The 13475-nt window shown below is 56.7% G+C and overlaps 1 protein-coding gene across 3 annotated transcripts in view; it reads left to right on the forward strand.

Annotated features, from left to right (window-relative positions):
* Positions 1-109: 109 nt before the first annotated feature.
* The window catches only part of LRP8 (LDL receptor related protein 8), a 75930-nt gene continuing 62564 nt past the window's right edge, over positions 110-13475 (forward strand). For all 3 annotated transcript variants that reach the window (XM_035018517.1, XM_035018518.1, XM_035018516.1), the window contains exons 1-2: positions 110-239; positions 1012-1131. In XM_035018517.1, coding sequence (XP_034874408.1) covers positions 110-239; positions 1012-1131 — 250 coding nt within the window. The remainder of the gene's footprint in view (positions 240-1011; positions 1132-13475) is intronic.

The raw sequence follows: 13475 nt of genomic DNA on the forward strand, positions 1-13475 counted from the left end.
GGGGGCAGCGGCAGCCCCGGCGCCGCGGCAAGGACTCGGCGGGCTGAGGCGCGGCGGCGGCAGCCGCACGGGGTGCGCGGGGCGCGGCGGCCGGAGCCCGGGGCCCGCCATGGGCCGCCCCGAGCGGGGCGCGCTCCGGCCGCTGGCGCCGCTGCTGCTGCTGCTGCTGCTGCTGTTGCGGCTCCAACATCTCGCGGCGGCGGCGGCGGCGACGGCGGATCCACAGCGCGGCGGCCAAGGTGCGTGAGGCTGTTCCCCCGCCCGGCTCTGCGCCGCCGGAGCCTCCAACAAAGCGCGGCCCGGCGACCGGGCTGCGGGGTGCGCTGGGGTCCCCGAGCCCGGGCCTGGGTGGGATAGGCTTCTCGGGACCCAGCTCTCCTTTAATTTGCCCTCGACCCCCGCCCCCACGGCTCCCGGTGTCGTTGGCTCTGCCTCTGGCACCTGCTCCTGGGGGATGGGCCCAGTGAGGGCCAGGCGGGCCGGGAACTTTGTGAGGGGTGGGCAGGGGGTGGTCATTGATGGTTTCTGGTGGGCTGCGTGATTCTAGCCAGCGGGATTTATTTGACACGCGCGCTCCGCGGTGGCGGTGAGCTGAGCCGGGCGACTTCCCCGCCTGACAATGCGTTTCCGGCAACCCCTGCGCGCGGCGGAGAAAGAGGGGCTGCGTGCGAGGGGGTTATGCCCGCAGCGCGAGTGCGTGTGTCGCGGCGTGTTCGGGGGCTCCTTGTGGGGCTGCGTCTGCGTAGATCTCTATGGGCCGTGAGTGCGGGTGAGTGTTCTAAATGGGGGTGTACCAAGTGGTGTCACACCGACTGTGTCTGGCCTCTGGTGCCACCGAGCAGCCCGCCATCCCATTACCATTCTGCCCTCCTTCCGGATCGAGGGCGCCCGAGGCCGCCGAGGTCGTTGGCTCCATCATCGCCTCCTTTCCTTCACCCCAGTAGAGCCCTCCCCGCGGCCAGGACTGCACTGTCCGCGGATCCGGCTCACGCCCCTCTCTCCCCCGAGCAGGGCCGGTCAAAGAGTGCGAAGAGGACCAATTCCGGTGCCGGAATGAGCGCTGCATCCCCTCCGTGTGGAGATGCGACGAGGACGACGACTGCTCGGACAACAGCGACGAGGACGACTGCCGTGAGTGGCCGGCTGGGGAAGAAGGGAACGGGGCGGGGAGGGGGGCGGTGCCGGCCACCTGCTTGGACCTCACTGCCGGGAAGCTGCCCTGGCGCCTCCTTCCTCAGGGTTGGGCGGCTCTTAGCGACCCAGCGTGAGCTGGGCGGCCAGCGTGTCCTATTGGGGTCCGGGGCGGAGCCCGGGGCTGGTGTGGCCCAGGCGGAGGGCGCGGTACGCCCGGGTTGCCGGGCGGGAACTGTGGGCAGGGACGCAATCGTCCCTGCAAGCGTCTAGCTTCCTGCGTTTAGCCCTCCTGGACTCCTGCGTCGGCCCCACGGAACGCGCCAGTGTTTCAAAGTTCTAGGCAATTCCGGGCCTCGCCTTGCTGGGTTTTTTTTTTTTTTTTTTTTGTGAATGAATGGGCTCCCCGGGGCCCCTGATTGGCCAAGCGAGGACCACCCCATAGGCCCCCGTGGCCAGAGCGGCCAATCGTGGAGCGGGCGGGTGTGCAGTTTTCGGGCGCCGGGCATATAAGGACCCGGCCCCGGCCCCGCCCCGGTCACACCCCCGCGCGCTTCTCCAGGGAAGTAAGTGCCCGTGAGGCCCGGGCGCTGGCTGGCTCCCTCTGCTTTTCTGCCTAGTCACCGTGTAGTTTTTTGTGCCACCCTGGTGAGCGGACCACGCTCTCCTGCTGGCCCGGCACGGGCATGAGCCATGGGGCAGACCAGGAAGCAGGGGTCCAGGAGAAAGAGTTTGCTTCCTGGAGAGGGCCCAAGGATTCCGAGGCTGCACGTGAGCCCTCAGTTGGTGACGGTGTGCACGTGGCAGGCCTCCTTTGCCTAGTGTGGTGCCGCTTGTACACCCGGGCCCTACAGCTTTGCAAGTTCTTTCTTGCGGTGCTTGTGGCTTCAGATGTTTGTGCGGGCAGAAGTGAGTGAGTAGGCAGTTGCTGTGAAGGAGTGTAGCTCCAGGAACAGAAAAACGGGACTCTTTAGAAACAGACGCGGGTGGTCATACTCATGGTTATTGAGTGCCTGCTCAGTGCCAGGCCTGGGGCACTTTGGAGAAGGAGCCCACCCCACAGGCCAGGGAGCCCCGGGTCTGCAGGAGGGCAACAGGTGAACAGATCCACAGCACCACACAGTGGCAGGAGGGGTAGGTGGACACCTGGACAGGCATTGTTGAGTCCTTGAGGTTGTCTATGGGCTTTCCAGTCAGCCTCCGGATTCATTCTCAGACGCAGTCCAGAGATGGCTCTGTGTCTTGGGCGCATCTTCCCCTCCTGTCTTCATTCACTCACCTGACCACTTGGGCTCATGATTCTTGGCTTGTTTTTGAGGACCAGTTCTAGTAATGTCATTGGAAGTCAACGCCACTCACACGTGCTGTTTGCCGTGTGCCAGTCCTGCGGTGAGCACTTACCTCACATAAACTCCACTCTTCTCAGCAGGCCGATTTCACAGGCTAAAGAAACTGAGGCACTGAGAGATTAAGCTACTTGCTCCACAGTTATTGACCTGCTAAGTAGAAGCCTAATCATAACCTCATCATTGATTTCCCGGTGCTTTTGCAAGGATGAAAATGGCAGTGCTGGGGTAAAATATTATAGCGAGTCTCACCCCTGGGAGTTGTTCTGTGATCCTCTTACAGCGGGAGCGCTGAGGATGAGGTGGGGAAATAGAAACTGCAATTCTGGGTTGGTTTCAGTTTATCTCCCTGGCTCTGTATAACAACAGTCTTGTGAGGGTTTTTTCTTGTCATCCCCGTTTGTAGGTAGGGATGCTGTCTCAGAGACGTTGGGTGATTTGCCCAAGGTCACACAGCTGACAGTGACAGAACTTGGTCAGGATGTTCACATGCCTCTTAGACACAAACAGTGGGGAGTGTGACGTGGAAGGACCCAAGAGCATGATCCAGGAGCTAGAAAGCCATGCTCTGCATGTTGGGCCTGTTGCTTCTCATCTCCATGTGAGCCCTCCATGGAGGAGTGAAGTAGTGGGTGTCTGGGTGACCCCTGATGGGACCAGGGGAGCTCTCATGGCCAATCGGGGCTCCTGCTTTCCTTCTGAGATGGAGGGCTAGAGTCACAGGCGCAGAGTTAGTGAACAAAAGCAAATGAGGTTGAGGGCTTGGAGTGGAAAGGGTGGGAGCTCTGGTTCGTACCAGTCCTACATGGCTTAATTTTTCTGAGCTGGTTTCCTCATCTGTCAAATGGGGTAGCTGTCCCTCCATGATAGGTTGTATGTGTGGGAAGTCTTCAGACAGGGTTGGTGAAGAGAAGGGAATGGATGAGCCCAGGAGCCACAAGGAGAAATCTTGAAGAATGCGGGTGGGGGTTTTGGGTGGCTATGTTGGGCTATGTGTTTGAAAGTGATCTTTCATCATCCCTTCCTTCCCCATGTGGGGAGCTCCCTCCCCCCTACCCCCGCCCCATGCTGGGCTGCCTGCCCAAACTGCATTTCCTTGAACTACCCTCTCCTCAAGTCTGTTGTCTCCTCCCTGAGCAGCCTCTCTGCCTTATATCTGATACCCTCCTTTGGCACTCCAACCCTTCTACCCTATGAGAGAGCCTGAACCACCCACCTCTGTACCTCTCTGGGCCTGCAAAATGGGCATTGCAATTTGTAAGTGAAGTCTGGGTGAGGCAAAATGAGGGCAAGCTCCCAAAGGTGCCAGAATGCAGCCTAAGAATACCAAATGCTGATGGAGGCTAGAGGGAGGAGGTTTTTATGTTGAGGAAGCCAAGGAAGACTTCCTGGAGGAGGAGACAGCTAAGCCAGCCAGGCCTTGAAAGATGATAACTAATATCATTCCCACAAGGCTTACTATTTAAAAATAGTTGGTGCGGTCCCCGTATTTTGGAGTGGGAAACAGGAGTTCACAGAGGTGAAATGACTCCCCCCAAAGTCACATAGGTCCCCAGGGTTGGAGCAAGAACTCAAACGAAGGGCCGTTAAGCCCTAATCTTTATCCACAGTGGGTGGGACTTGGCACTTACTGGAGACACCGATAGAGGTGGGAGGATGGGGAAGTGAAATGCTTGTGGGGCTTCAGTTCCAGGTTCAAAAGACCTTCAAAGTGGAGGAAAAGGTTGGAAGCCTGAGGGCCAGGCTCAAGGAAGCCTAAGGGCAGCCCAGCCAGGCAAAGTGGGGTGGGATCCCCAGCTGTGGACCTGGTCACGTAGGCCAGTTGGCGCCTTGGCCTGTTTCCTGTTGCTCCTTAGTGTCTGGGGGGCAGAGCCAGGGTTCTGGTCTCTGGCCAGCCCTTTGCTCCCAGAGTAACAACAACAACGAACACTTACTGAGTAATTGCATTGGCCCAGGCGTACTCAGATTCTACCCGCGTCACCTCGAGCTCCTGCCTTCTGTAGAATGGAGCAGGTCTCTGAAATACCCGCATTAGCACCATTTTACAAAGGGACAGAGCAGTTTAGTAACTAGCCCAAGGGTATATGATTTTTAAGTGAAATTGCTGGGGTGTGAACGCGGGTGCCCAACTATGGCACCTGAGCCGTTTCCAGCAAGTCCTTGCAGACCTCCATTTCTCCCTCTTGAGATGACATCAAGCCTCCCCCCACCCCCCCCCCCCCCCCAGCTCTGGAAAGAACTCCATGCTTCTCTTTATGGCCAGGCTGGGGATACAGGTAGACTGGTTTTGTGCTCAAATTCCTCCACCTTGTTCAGGCTTCTTTAGGTTGCCCTTGTTCTCCCAGCCCCCATCAGCCCTCCATGCCAGGTTTAATAAGGAGTGCGCGCAGCACAGTCTCCCATGGCCGAAGAGTTCATTAGCTGGGAAACGCCGGGCTGCAGGAGCACCGAGGCTTGCTGGGAAGCAGCCTTGTAAATATTAAAGCTCGGCCACAGCTCCCAGCTGGGACTTGCAGCCGGCATCTGGCCTTCAGAGTGCTGCCTGGCCTCAGCCCCCGTTCTCACACTCCTGACCCCAGGCCCAGCTTCATCTCCTTTTTGGATGGAGGCGTGGGACCACAGTATTACTCCTCTCTGAACTGTGATTTCCTATCTGACCAGGCAACTCCACCATTCAGAGTCTTCCTGAGCCTCCCACATACCCACAGGATAAAGGCAACTTAGACTTCTCTGCATTTGGCACTCTGTGACCGGCTCCTATTGCCACTCCCCTCCAGCCTCTTCCTATGAGCCTGAAACACCGAACTGTAGCTTCTGTCTCACTCTGGCCTTCCTACTGCTTCACACCTCCAGGCCTTTGCACGTGTCACTCCATCTGCCTAGGACAGTCCTTCTGTTCCCTCCGCTGGCAACATTCTTATTGCCATCTTAGAAGATTCAGTGCAGGTCTCACCTCCTCTAGGAAGCCCTCCCTGCTATCCTCTATCCCCAGGGCCAAGATACAGGAGTTGAGAGAGAGAAGGGACTTAGGGAGCTGTGTTGAAATCATAACTCAGTGGGGCCCTGAACAGACACACAAGGTTTTCTCTCCCAGCTGTGACCTTTTGTTGATAGGTCTTTGGGGCGATAATAGTCTCTCCCTCCCAAAGATACAATGAGGATTAAAGGAAATAATGTGCCTGGTGAGCCACAGGTATTCAATGAATGGTAATAAGTGTGATTGCTCTCGGAGGGAGGAGCTTCACTGAGGTCTCTAGGTACCTGATTGTCGGGGGGGGCCTCTGCAGGCCACCCAAGAGCCCCCTGCTTCCCTTGACCCCATTTGCTTAGCCAGATGTCTGAAGGTCCCGGCAGCTGGTTGCCCAGCCATGGTGGATATCGTCCCAAGGCCATTTAGAGGGACCTGGAAGTGGCAGAGAGGTGCCCAGGGAGGGGCTGAGGGAAGAAATGAATCAAACAGGCCTAACTGGTCTCAGTGGATGAGTGGCCTAGGGCCCTGAGAGAGACAGAGGATGGCTTCCCTCAGGCCCTGTGTTGGTCCCAAGGTTGGTTTCTGTCCTGTCTGGCTGGTGTGGCTGTGCCTGGGAAGGGAAGGAAGCCCTACAGCCCCCAGGGCTCTGCCCAGCAGGCCCCAGGCTTCCCTCTCTTCTAGATCCAGGGCTGGCCCCCCGGGGCTGGCGCCTGCACGCCTTGGGAGTGTTTGCTGTAGACTCTTGAAGACTCTCCCATGGGTCTTCCCACGGGCGTTCCTGGGACAGAGTTCTGCTCCATGAGCTCCTTGGCTTTCTCAGGCCTTCAGGGATCCCGAGTGCGATAGGCCTTAGGGTGGGTTGGCCCCATCCTCCCTAGGTGTCAGCAGGCAGCTGGCTTGACAGCTTTTCCCTCTTTGGGGAAATAGCGGCAGCAGGTGAAGCAGAGAGATATCCCCCTGGGGCGAAGGTAAGAAGCAGGAGGGTGTGTGGAGACCTCAAGGGATGTAACCAAGTAGAAGCTCTTCTGGCCCCAGGGTTAGTAGTCAGAGCCCTGGGCCAGCTCTGTCCCCAGGAAGCCAGACCTGGGGCCCCACAGATCTTGCATATCCGATCACCCAGTCTTTGAAGGCCTGGTGGAGATGCCCCCCTCCCTCCGATTGCCTTCCCTGACCCCTTGTCCTCCAGCCCCCTGTTCCCTGAGCTCCCACAACTTGTCCTTGGGCTTCCCTCAGTCTCAGATCCTCCTCCACATGGTCTGCTCTGCCAACCCAGCCAAATCCCCCTGGGCACTGGGGATTCTAAAAGAAGTAGTTCCCTGGAGGGAATTCCTCATAACAGATATCGGCTACTTAACCCATGCCTGGCACCATGTTGCAAATTTGCATTCATTAGCTTTGCTACTCACAACCCTGGGAGAGCTGTTTTCTTATTATTCCCATTTTAAAGATGATGAAACTGAGGCTTACAGAGAAGTGACTTGGCAATGTCTGAGGCTTAAGTGGTAGAGCCAGCATTTGATTCAACTCTGTTTGCTCTGGAGCCTGGACTCTTCCTCAGACTCTTCCTCTCTGAGCACTCGTCTACTCTGTTGGGGTCAGAGGGCCTGGGGCTCAAAGGATATAGAGAAAATGGGTAAGTGGCAGCGATGTCCAGCAGTACCTCCCCGGGCTACAGGTTTCTGGCCTGGGAAGGATTCTCCTCTCTGTGGACCCCGTGGAGGACCAACATAAGGTGCCCTATGTGCAACCTTCCATGGGTATGACCCTCCACAATTTCCAAGGCCTCTCTTGGCCATTGCCTATGAGGTGAGGATTACTGTTCCACCAATACAGATAGGGAAACTGAGGACCCGGCAAATTGTTGCTGATATAGGTGAGTCGCTCTAGGAGTGGGAGGATACTTCCTCCAGGAAAGTTCAAGAGCCCGAGTCATCAGGACCATCCACTGAGACCACCAAGGTGTGGTCTTCATTTCTCTGAACCTCCCATGTGTGTCCCTGATTCTGGGTCTTTGCACTTACTGATTACCCATCCTTCAACACCTAGCTCATTGCCACCTCCATGGAGCCTTCCCTAGCTTTCTAACCTCTTCGGTGACCAGATGCCCATGGCTTTGTGCACCCATGTCATAGCCCATCATAGGAACCCCAGGTTGCTGGGGGGGGTGTCTGAGCAATTTGCAGTGAACCACAAGGCCTGTCACAGAGGAGGTGTTTGAGGAATGGCATGTGAATGAATAAACGTGACTGAGGAAATGTCACCCACTTTTGAGGGTGAGAAGCTGATATTGGTCATATGGGGGACCCTTGAGGCCCAAGAAGGGAGCTGCGTATCCTAGGGACCTTAGTCAGGCTCCGTCTTGTGAGCTGCGTCCCTTGAAACCCGGAGCACCAGAGGCTTATTGGCAGCCACACAGGGCCCGGGCTGCCGCCTTGCATGTGCATGTGGGCTTCCCAGTGCTCACCCTGTAAACTTGGGGGCTTTTCCAGATCAGACTTCAGAAAGCTGCAACCAAGGCCCTGGTGTCCAGAAATCGGCCCCATATTCATCAGGTACCCATCCTCAGAAGCAGAGTGTCCTCAGTTCCTGGGCTAGACTGAGTTGGGACAGTACGCTCTCCCCTCTCCCCTGCCACCCCTGCCCTCTCTCTTCCCTGCTGGATCAGGGAACAAGGTGTTGTCAGGATGAGGGCTGGGCACAGGCTCCTGCACAGGAAGGGGCTTGGGGCTCCCACACTAGGCCCTGCCTGCCCTAGATTGCTGGGAACTCCTCTAAAATCCTGATGTTCATTATAATAGGAGTTAGTGAGTGTGCTTGCCGCCAAGGACTTTCTCAGGCAAGACCTCCTCAGCCAGGACACGGAAGGATCACTGGGGCCCTTCACAAAGGAAAGAGGTGAGGTCACTTGCTCCAGGTCGCCCGGCTGGTCAGTGACAGGACTGGGCTACGCCTGTTGGGCCACAGTCTGTCACAAGTGAAAGGAAGTGAGAGGCGCTTACACATCCTAGTCACAACAGCGAGAGTGACCCGAGGGGCCTTGCTTCTTCTCCAAGCACCCCAAGCATCCCTCTTGCCAGCCTCTGAGCAGCTCTGGCCCCTGGGTGCCCTCAAGCGTGAGCTGGGGCCCTGAGCAGTAGTTTTAACCCCCGGCCGTGCTTGTCCAGTTCCTCCCACAAGACCCCAGGAATCTCCCCATAGCTTGAGTGGCGTTCAGGAAGGGGCCCTGGCTGTGAGCTCCCCATCTGCTGTACCTGGTCTGACCTCTGTGTCCCTGGCAGGACCCAGCCTAGACGCCTACAAGCTGGCCGCTTTAGGGGTGCAGAACTCAGCATACCATCCGGCCCCTCAGAATGCCCTCTGGTGACTGGAAGACTCACCCAGAGAGGCAGGGCTGTGAGGCTCCTGGTTCCCAAGATCCCTCACGTCCTCCACACACCTGCCCCTTGGAACATGGCAGGACAGACAGCCCAAAGCCTCTCTGGGGGACTGCCAGTCTAGGTCCATGGGAGTGGTCGTGTGGCCAAGATCCCCTGGTCACTGGCCGTGAGGTGCCACAGGAACTTTATCCCAGCTGCTATGGAGACAATTTCAGCGCCAGTCCTCTCAGCCTATGAGAACCACACAGTATGGCCTTTTTTAGTTTGTGCCTCATGGCAATCCTTGGAAGAAGATGGTGCAGGAGTTAATTATCATCCCCATTTTCCTGATGAGGAAACTGAAGCTTAGGGAAGGCCCAAGGGCCACACAGCTAGTTGCTGGCAGTGCTGAAGCTGAAACCCACCTCAACTGATTTTATTTTTCCAATGGAAATAACTTTGATTATGGGGGCACCTGGGTGGCTCAGTCGGTTAAGCGCCTGCCTTTGGCTCAGGTCATGATCTCAGAGTTCTGGGCTGGAGCCCCCTTGTCGGGCTCCCTGCTCAGCGGGGAGTCTGCTTCTCCCTCTGCCTCTGCCCCTCCCCCACCACTTGTGCGTGCTCTCTCTCTCAAATAAATAAATAAAATCTTAAAAAAAATAAAAAAAGAAATAACTTCGATTATGTAAAAGTAATTTTGTACCTGGAATTTTAAGAAAAACACCAGCAATACAGAAAAGCAAAAAGAGGAAGGTACCATCCCCCCTCGGCTCTACCATCGTGGAAGCGGCATCTCCTCCCAGAGGTGTTTCTCTGCATGTGAGCTGGTGTGCATGAGCACATGTATTTTTTTTCTTTTAACAAAATGAGGCGTGTTAATGCTAATTGTTTTCTCCCCATGCCAAACATGGCTTTCTTTGTCAATAACAGCAGCGTCCCATCATCGTTTTCAAGGGCTAGAGAGTCATCCATTGCAGGAATCTTCCATAACTTAAACGACACAGTCCCCTATTGATGGATATGTGTTTAGTTGCTTCTGTTTTTTCCTCCTGCTCTACACAGTGTTGGGATATGCATCCTCGAACTATATACCTTTGTACATTCGTTCTTAGGATGGATTCTTAAGAAAGATACTGCTGAGCATGTCCATTTTTATCCTTGCCATATTGCTCTCTCAGGGTGATGCTTCCCCACCTCACTACCATACCCCTAACTCCCTACGGCCCTTCCCAGCCAGGCAGGCAGCCCGTAGGACCTCCCTCTTCCTTGAGCACAGGGCCCCCTCATCTTGGCCCCACAGGGCAGACAAAGTAGCCAGATCCAGGCCACACAAAGCAAAACAAGGAAAAAGGACAACTGTGTTCTGGCCCCAAGGACTCCTTACCCCCACCAAAGAAAACAAAAGGGAACAAAACCAGTCTTCATTCTTCTGCAGATATTTGTAGAATCCATCCCCATAGCATTATAATAGTTGTTCTGTCTCTGTCTGTAACTTGCTGAGTGACCCTGGGCAAGTGTCTCTCCCTCTCTGAACTTTATTTCCCTTTTACCCATTGGTCCTTGCTCCTCCTGCACTGTAACGAGCACTCTGAGCAGACTTCTTCTCCCTGGAGTTGGCTCAGGGCCAGTTCTGGCCTGGGAGTGGGGGACCTATGGCCCTTGAGCTCCTTACTCTCTGATAAGGGTTAATGGAAGTGTAGCTGGCTCGGTGGGTGGATTCTGGGCAGGCAGATGGAGGTTAGCTGGATTTTTTTAGGACCTACTTCCAGAGCTCAGTCCCGAGGCTCAGGTTCCTTGGGCCACTTTCCCTTCTGCCTTCTTCCTGCGCCCATGATTGGGTTGGATGCACTGGAGTAATGGACAGAAACAGGCTCCCCAGCCCCATGACTAGCTGGGGTTCCTGGTCTTATACTCTTGAGCTTTAGATCCTTGGTCTGTGAAGCGGGGATAATAAGCCCACCTCTCAGACGTGTGCAGGCTGATATTCTGCACAGAACCTGGCGCTGAAAATGAGCTTCCCTGTTCCCCTTCCCGAGCCTGTGATGCCTGTGCAGGGAACAGCCCAGCCGAAGGGACTGTCAGCAGCTTCCCTTCTCCTCCACCAAGGACGCAAGAGGGGCAGCTACTCAAATGACAGCAGGAGAGATGTAGGTCAACTGGCCAGTCAGGCTGGCCAGGCAGCTTCACGGCCTGGGAGGGACTGTAAGAATCCTCTCACTCTGCTCCCGTCTGCTTTGGGGGCCCCAGGTGACTGCTTCCCGGGTGGCCTGGGGGTGCTGGCTGAGCAGATGAGGCCAAGGAGAACTGGTTCGCTGCTGGCCTGTGGGCCTGGCATGTTAGTTATCCAGAAAGGGCCTTACTCTGCCAGCGAGTCCAGGTTCACATCAGAGAGCTGGCAGCCGATGAGAGGCAGGAAGGCCCCATGAGGGCCAGGTTAAGCTGCTGGAGTGAATAGCTGGAGGCCAAGGGTGGGCTTTCCTGGTGGCCTGAAGCCAGGGACATTCAGGCCAGTGCTCAGCCTTCCCTCTTCTACTTCCTGGACCCCAGGCTGAGGCCTCTCGTAGCCATGTGCACCAGCACACGTGTGTGTGCGTGGGGTGTGTGTGCTCCACGACCGGGGGTGTATCAGGAAGCAGGTGACTGTTCTGGACACACTAAAGCTGCAGGGTCAAGGTGACGTTCTTCCTCCCACGCCCGCCAAGGCAGCTGAGCCCAGCCAAAGCCAAAGCCCCCCACTGGGTGTTTGTGGTAGGGAATTCTTTGTAGCTGGAGAGGGGCCAGCAGCCTCTGTTCCCAGCCTGCCCCCTGCCCCGCCACAGCAGCCTCTCCCCACTAAGCCCCAGCCTGCAGCCCTCAGTCTGGTCCCCACCTGCCCCCCACCGCCCAGAGGGCTGAGGTCAATATAAACCCCAAGACCCAGATGATGGGCCTACCTCTGCCCCGCCCCAGCTTCCATCTTGCCGACTGACCGTGGCAGGTCCCTGCCTCTCTTGGGGTCTCTGCTCACTGGGAGTAGGGCATCCCTCTCAGACCCAGTTCTTTGGGTATCTTCTGTTTTCCCTTAAGAGCCAGAGTGTTCACAGGAGCTGGAGTCTACCATGGCCAGGCCCAAGGCGTGCGGGGTACAGGAGCTGCCCCTGTTCCCTGAGGCCAGGAATTCCAGCGCAGGGCCTGTGAAATCCAACCTCTCCCACAGGGCGTGTGGCCTAAGCCATATACACAAAGCCAGAGCCAACTTCGGCAGACCCTACATCCCCTTGAGGGTTTCTGCCGGTTTATTTTCTTGCTGAGTCTGACTGGGCTGATTCTTGAATGCCCGTGAACTAGGCAGAGCCGACTTTGTAACCGTGGCATGGGTGATAGCCTCGTGTCCCCGGCCCCTGCCTTCCACAACTGCCTACTTCTCAAGGGTGCAGGAATAAGCGTGCCGCCCACCCCCCACCCCCTGAGCCCCCCAGACCTGGGTTTCACCTGTAGTTCTTCCACATCCTAGTTGGGGCCCTGGGACCAGTCCCTCAAAGCTGAACCTCAGACTTCCGTGCAGTGAGTAGTAATTCCTGACCTTTGCACTGTGCCTAAAGCCTCATGGGTCCCACAGAGCCAGGAACTGGGCCACACCAGGGCACAGAGGTCTGCCAGCCTGTGTGGTTACAGCCCCTGTGCTTTGCCCCTTCCTCTCCCAGCCCCTCGCCCTCCCCCTCCCTGGCCTTTGGTCTCCCCCACACTTGCAGATTCTATGCTGGGAGCAGAGGGCTCTGTTGCTTAACTGAACCCTATTGAGAGCCAGTCCCCCCAGGCTCTCAGTGCCACCACACTAGGAACCAGGCGGCCTCTCCTTGTCACCGACTTGCTGAGTGATGGGGGGAGGTCTCTGCCCTCCCTGGGCCTCAGTCTCCCCATCTGTGCTGGGAGGGAGTTAGGGCTGGATCTGGAGTTTGAGTCCCTTTGGGCAGCTTTTGAAATTCAGATTCCCTGGCTAGGTCCGGGCCTGACTCCAGACCTTTGCTGGCTGTGCAGATAGGGGGGAGCCACAGAGGTGAGGCCTCTCTTAGCCATGTGCACCCCTCAGGCCCTCCTACCTCTGACCGCCCCTGCGAGCATTGCGTCATCTGTGAGAGGCTCCCCTATGACACGGATGACAGCAGAGCCTTGAGCCAGGTGGCCTGCGGGCAAGTCTATACTTCACCTCTTCCTTGCTGGGGGGCCTTAGGCAAGTTACTTCACCTCTCTGAGCCCTTGTTTCATCTGTGAAATGGAGGCATCAATACCTCCCCAACAAGGTGGTTGGAGGACCGTGTGAGATAACTTAGGAAGAGCACAAAGAGCAGTGCCTGGCCATGGTCAGTGTTCAGTTCAGGATTTGCTAGGTTTGTATTGGCCTCCTTCTCTGAGCCTCCATCTCCCGTTGGTCCTTCAGGAATCCCCTCCTGGCCCAGGCTGCTGCCCTGCCATGTGGAATGGGAGGAGTCAGGGAGCCCCCCAAAAAGGCTCCTTTGTCCCTGCTTCTTCCCTGTGGCCCCAGGCCAGAACTTACTGTCCTAGTTTAATTAGGAAGAGTTCTTCCAGGGACTTCATTAGGAAATGAGTCCAGAGCCTCGGGGACCTCTGGGAGGGGTGGGGCGCAGGAGGAGGCTGCATTGTGTCCGACCCTGCCCAGCCCTTATTCCTGTG

The sequence above is a fragment of the Mirounga leonina genome, unplaced genomic scaffold (genome assembly GCF_011800145.1).
Source record: "Mirounga leonina isolate KUSES-001 unplaced genomic scaffold, KU_Mleo_1.0 Mir_173, whole genome shotgun sequence".
Taxonomy (NCBI): Eukaryota; Metazoa; Chordata; class Mammalia; order Carnivora; family Phocidae; genus Mirounga; species Mirounga leonina.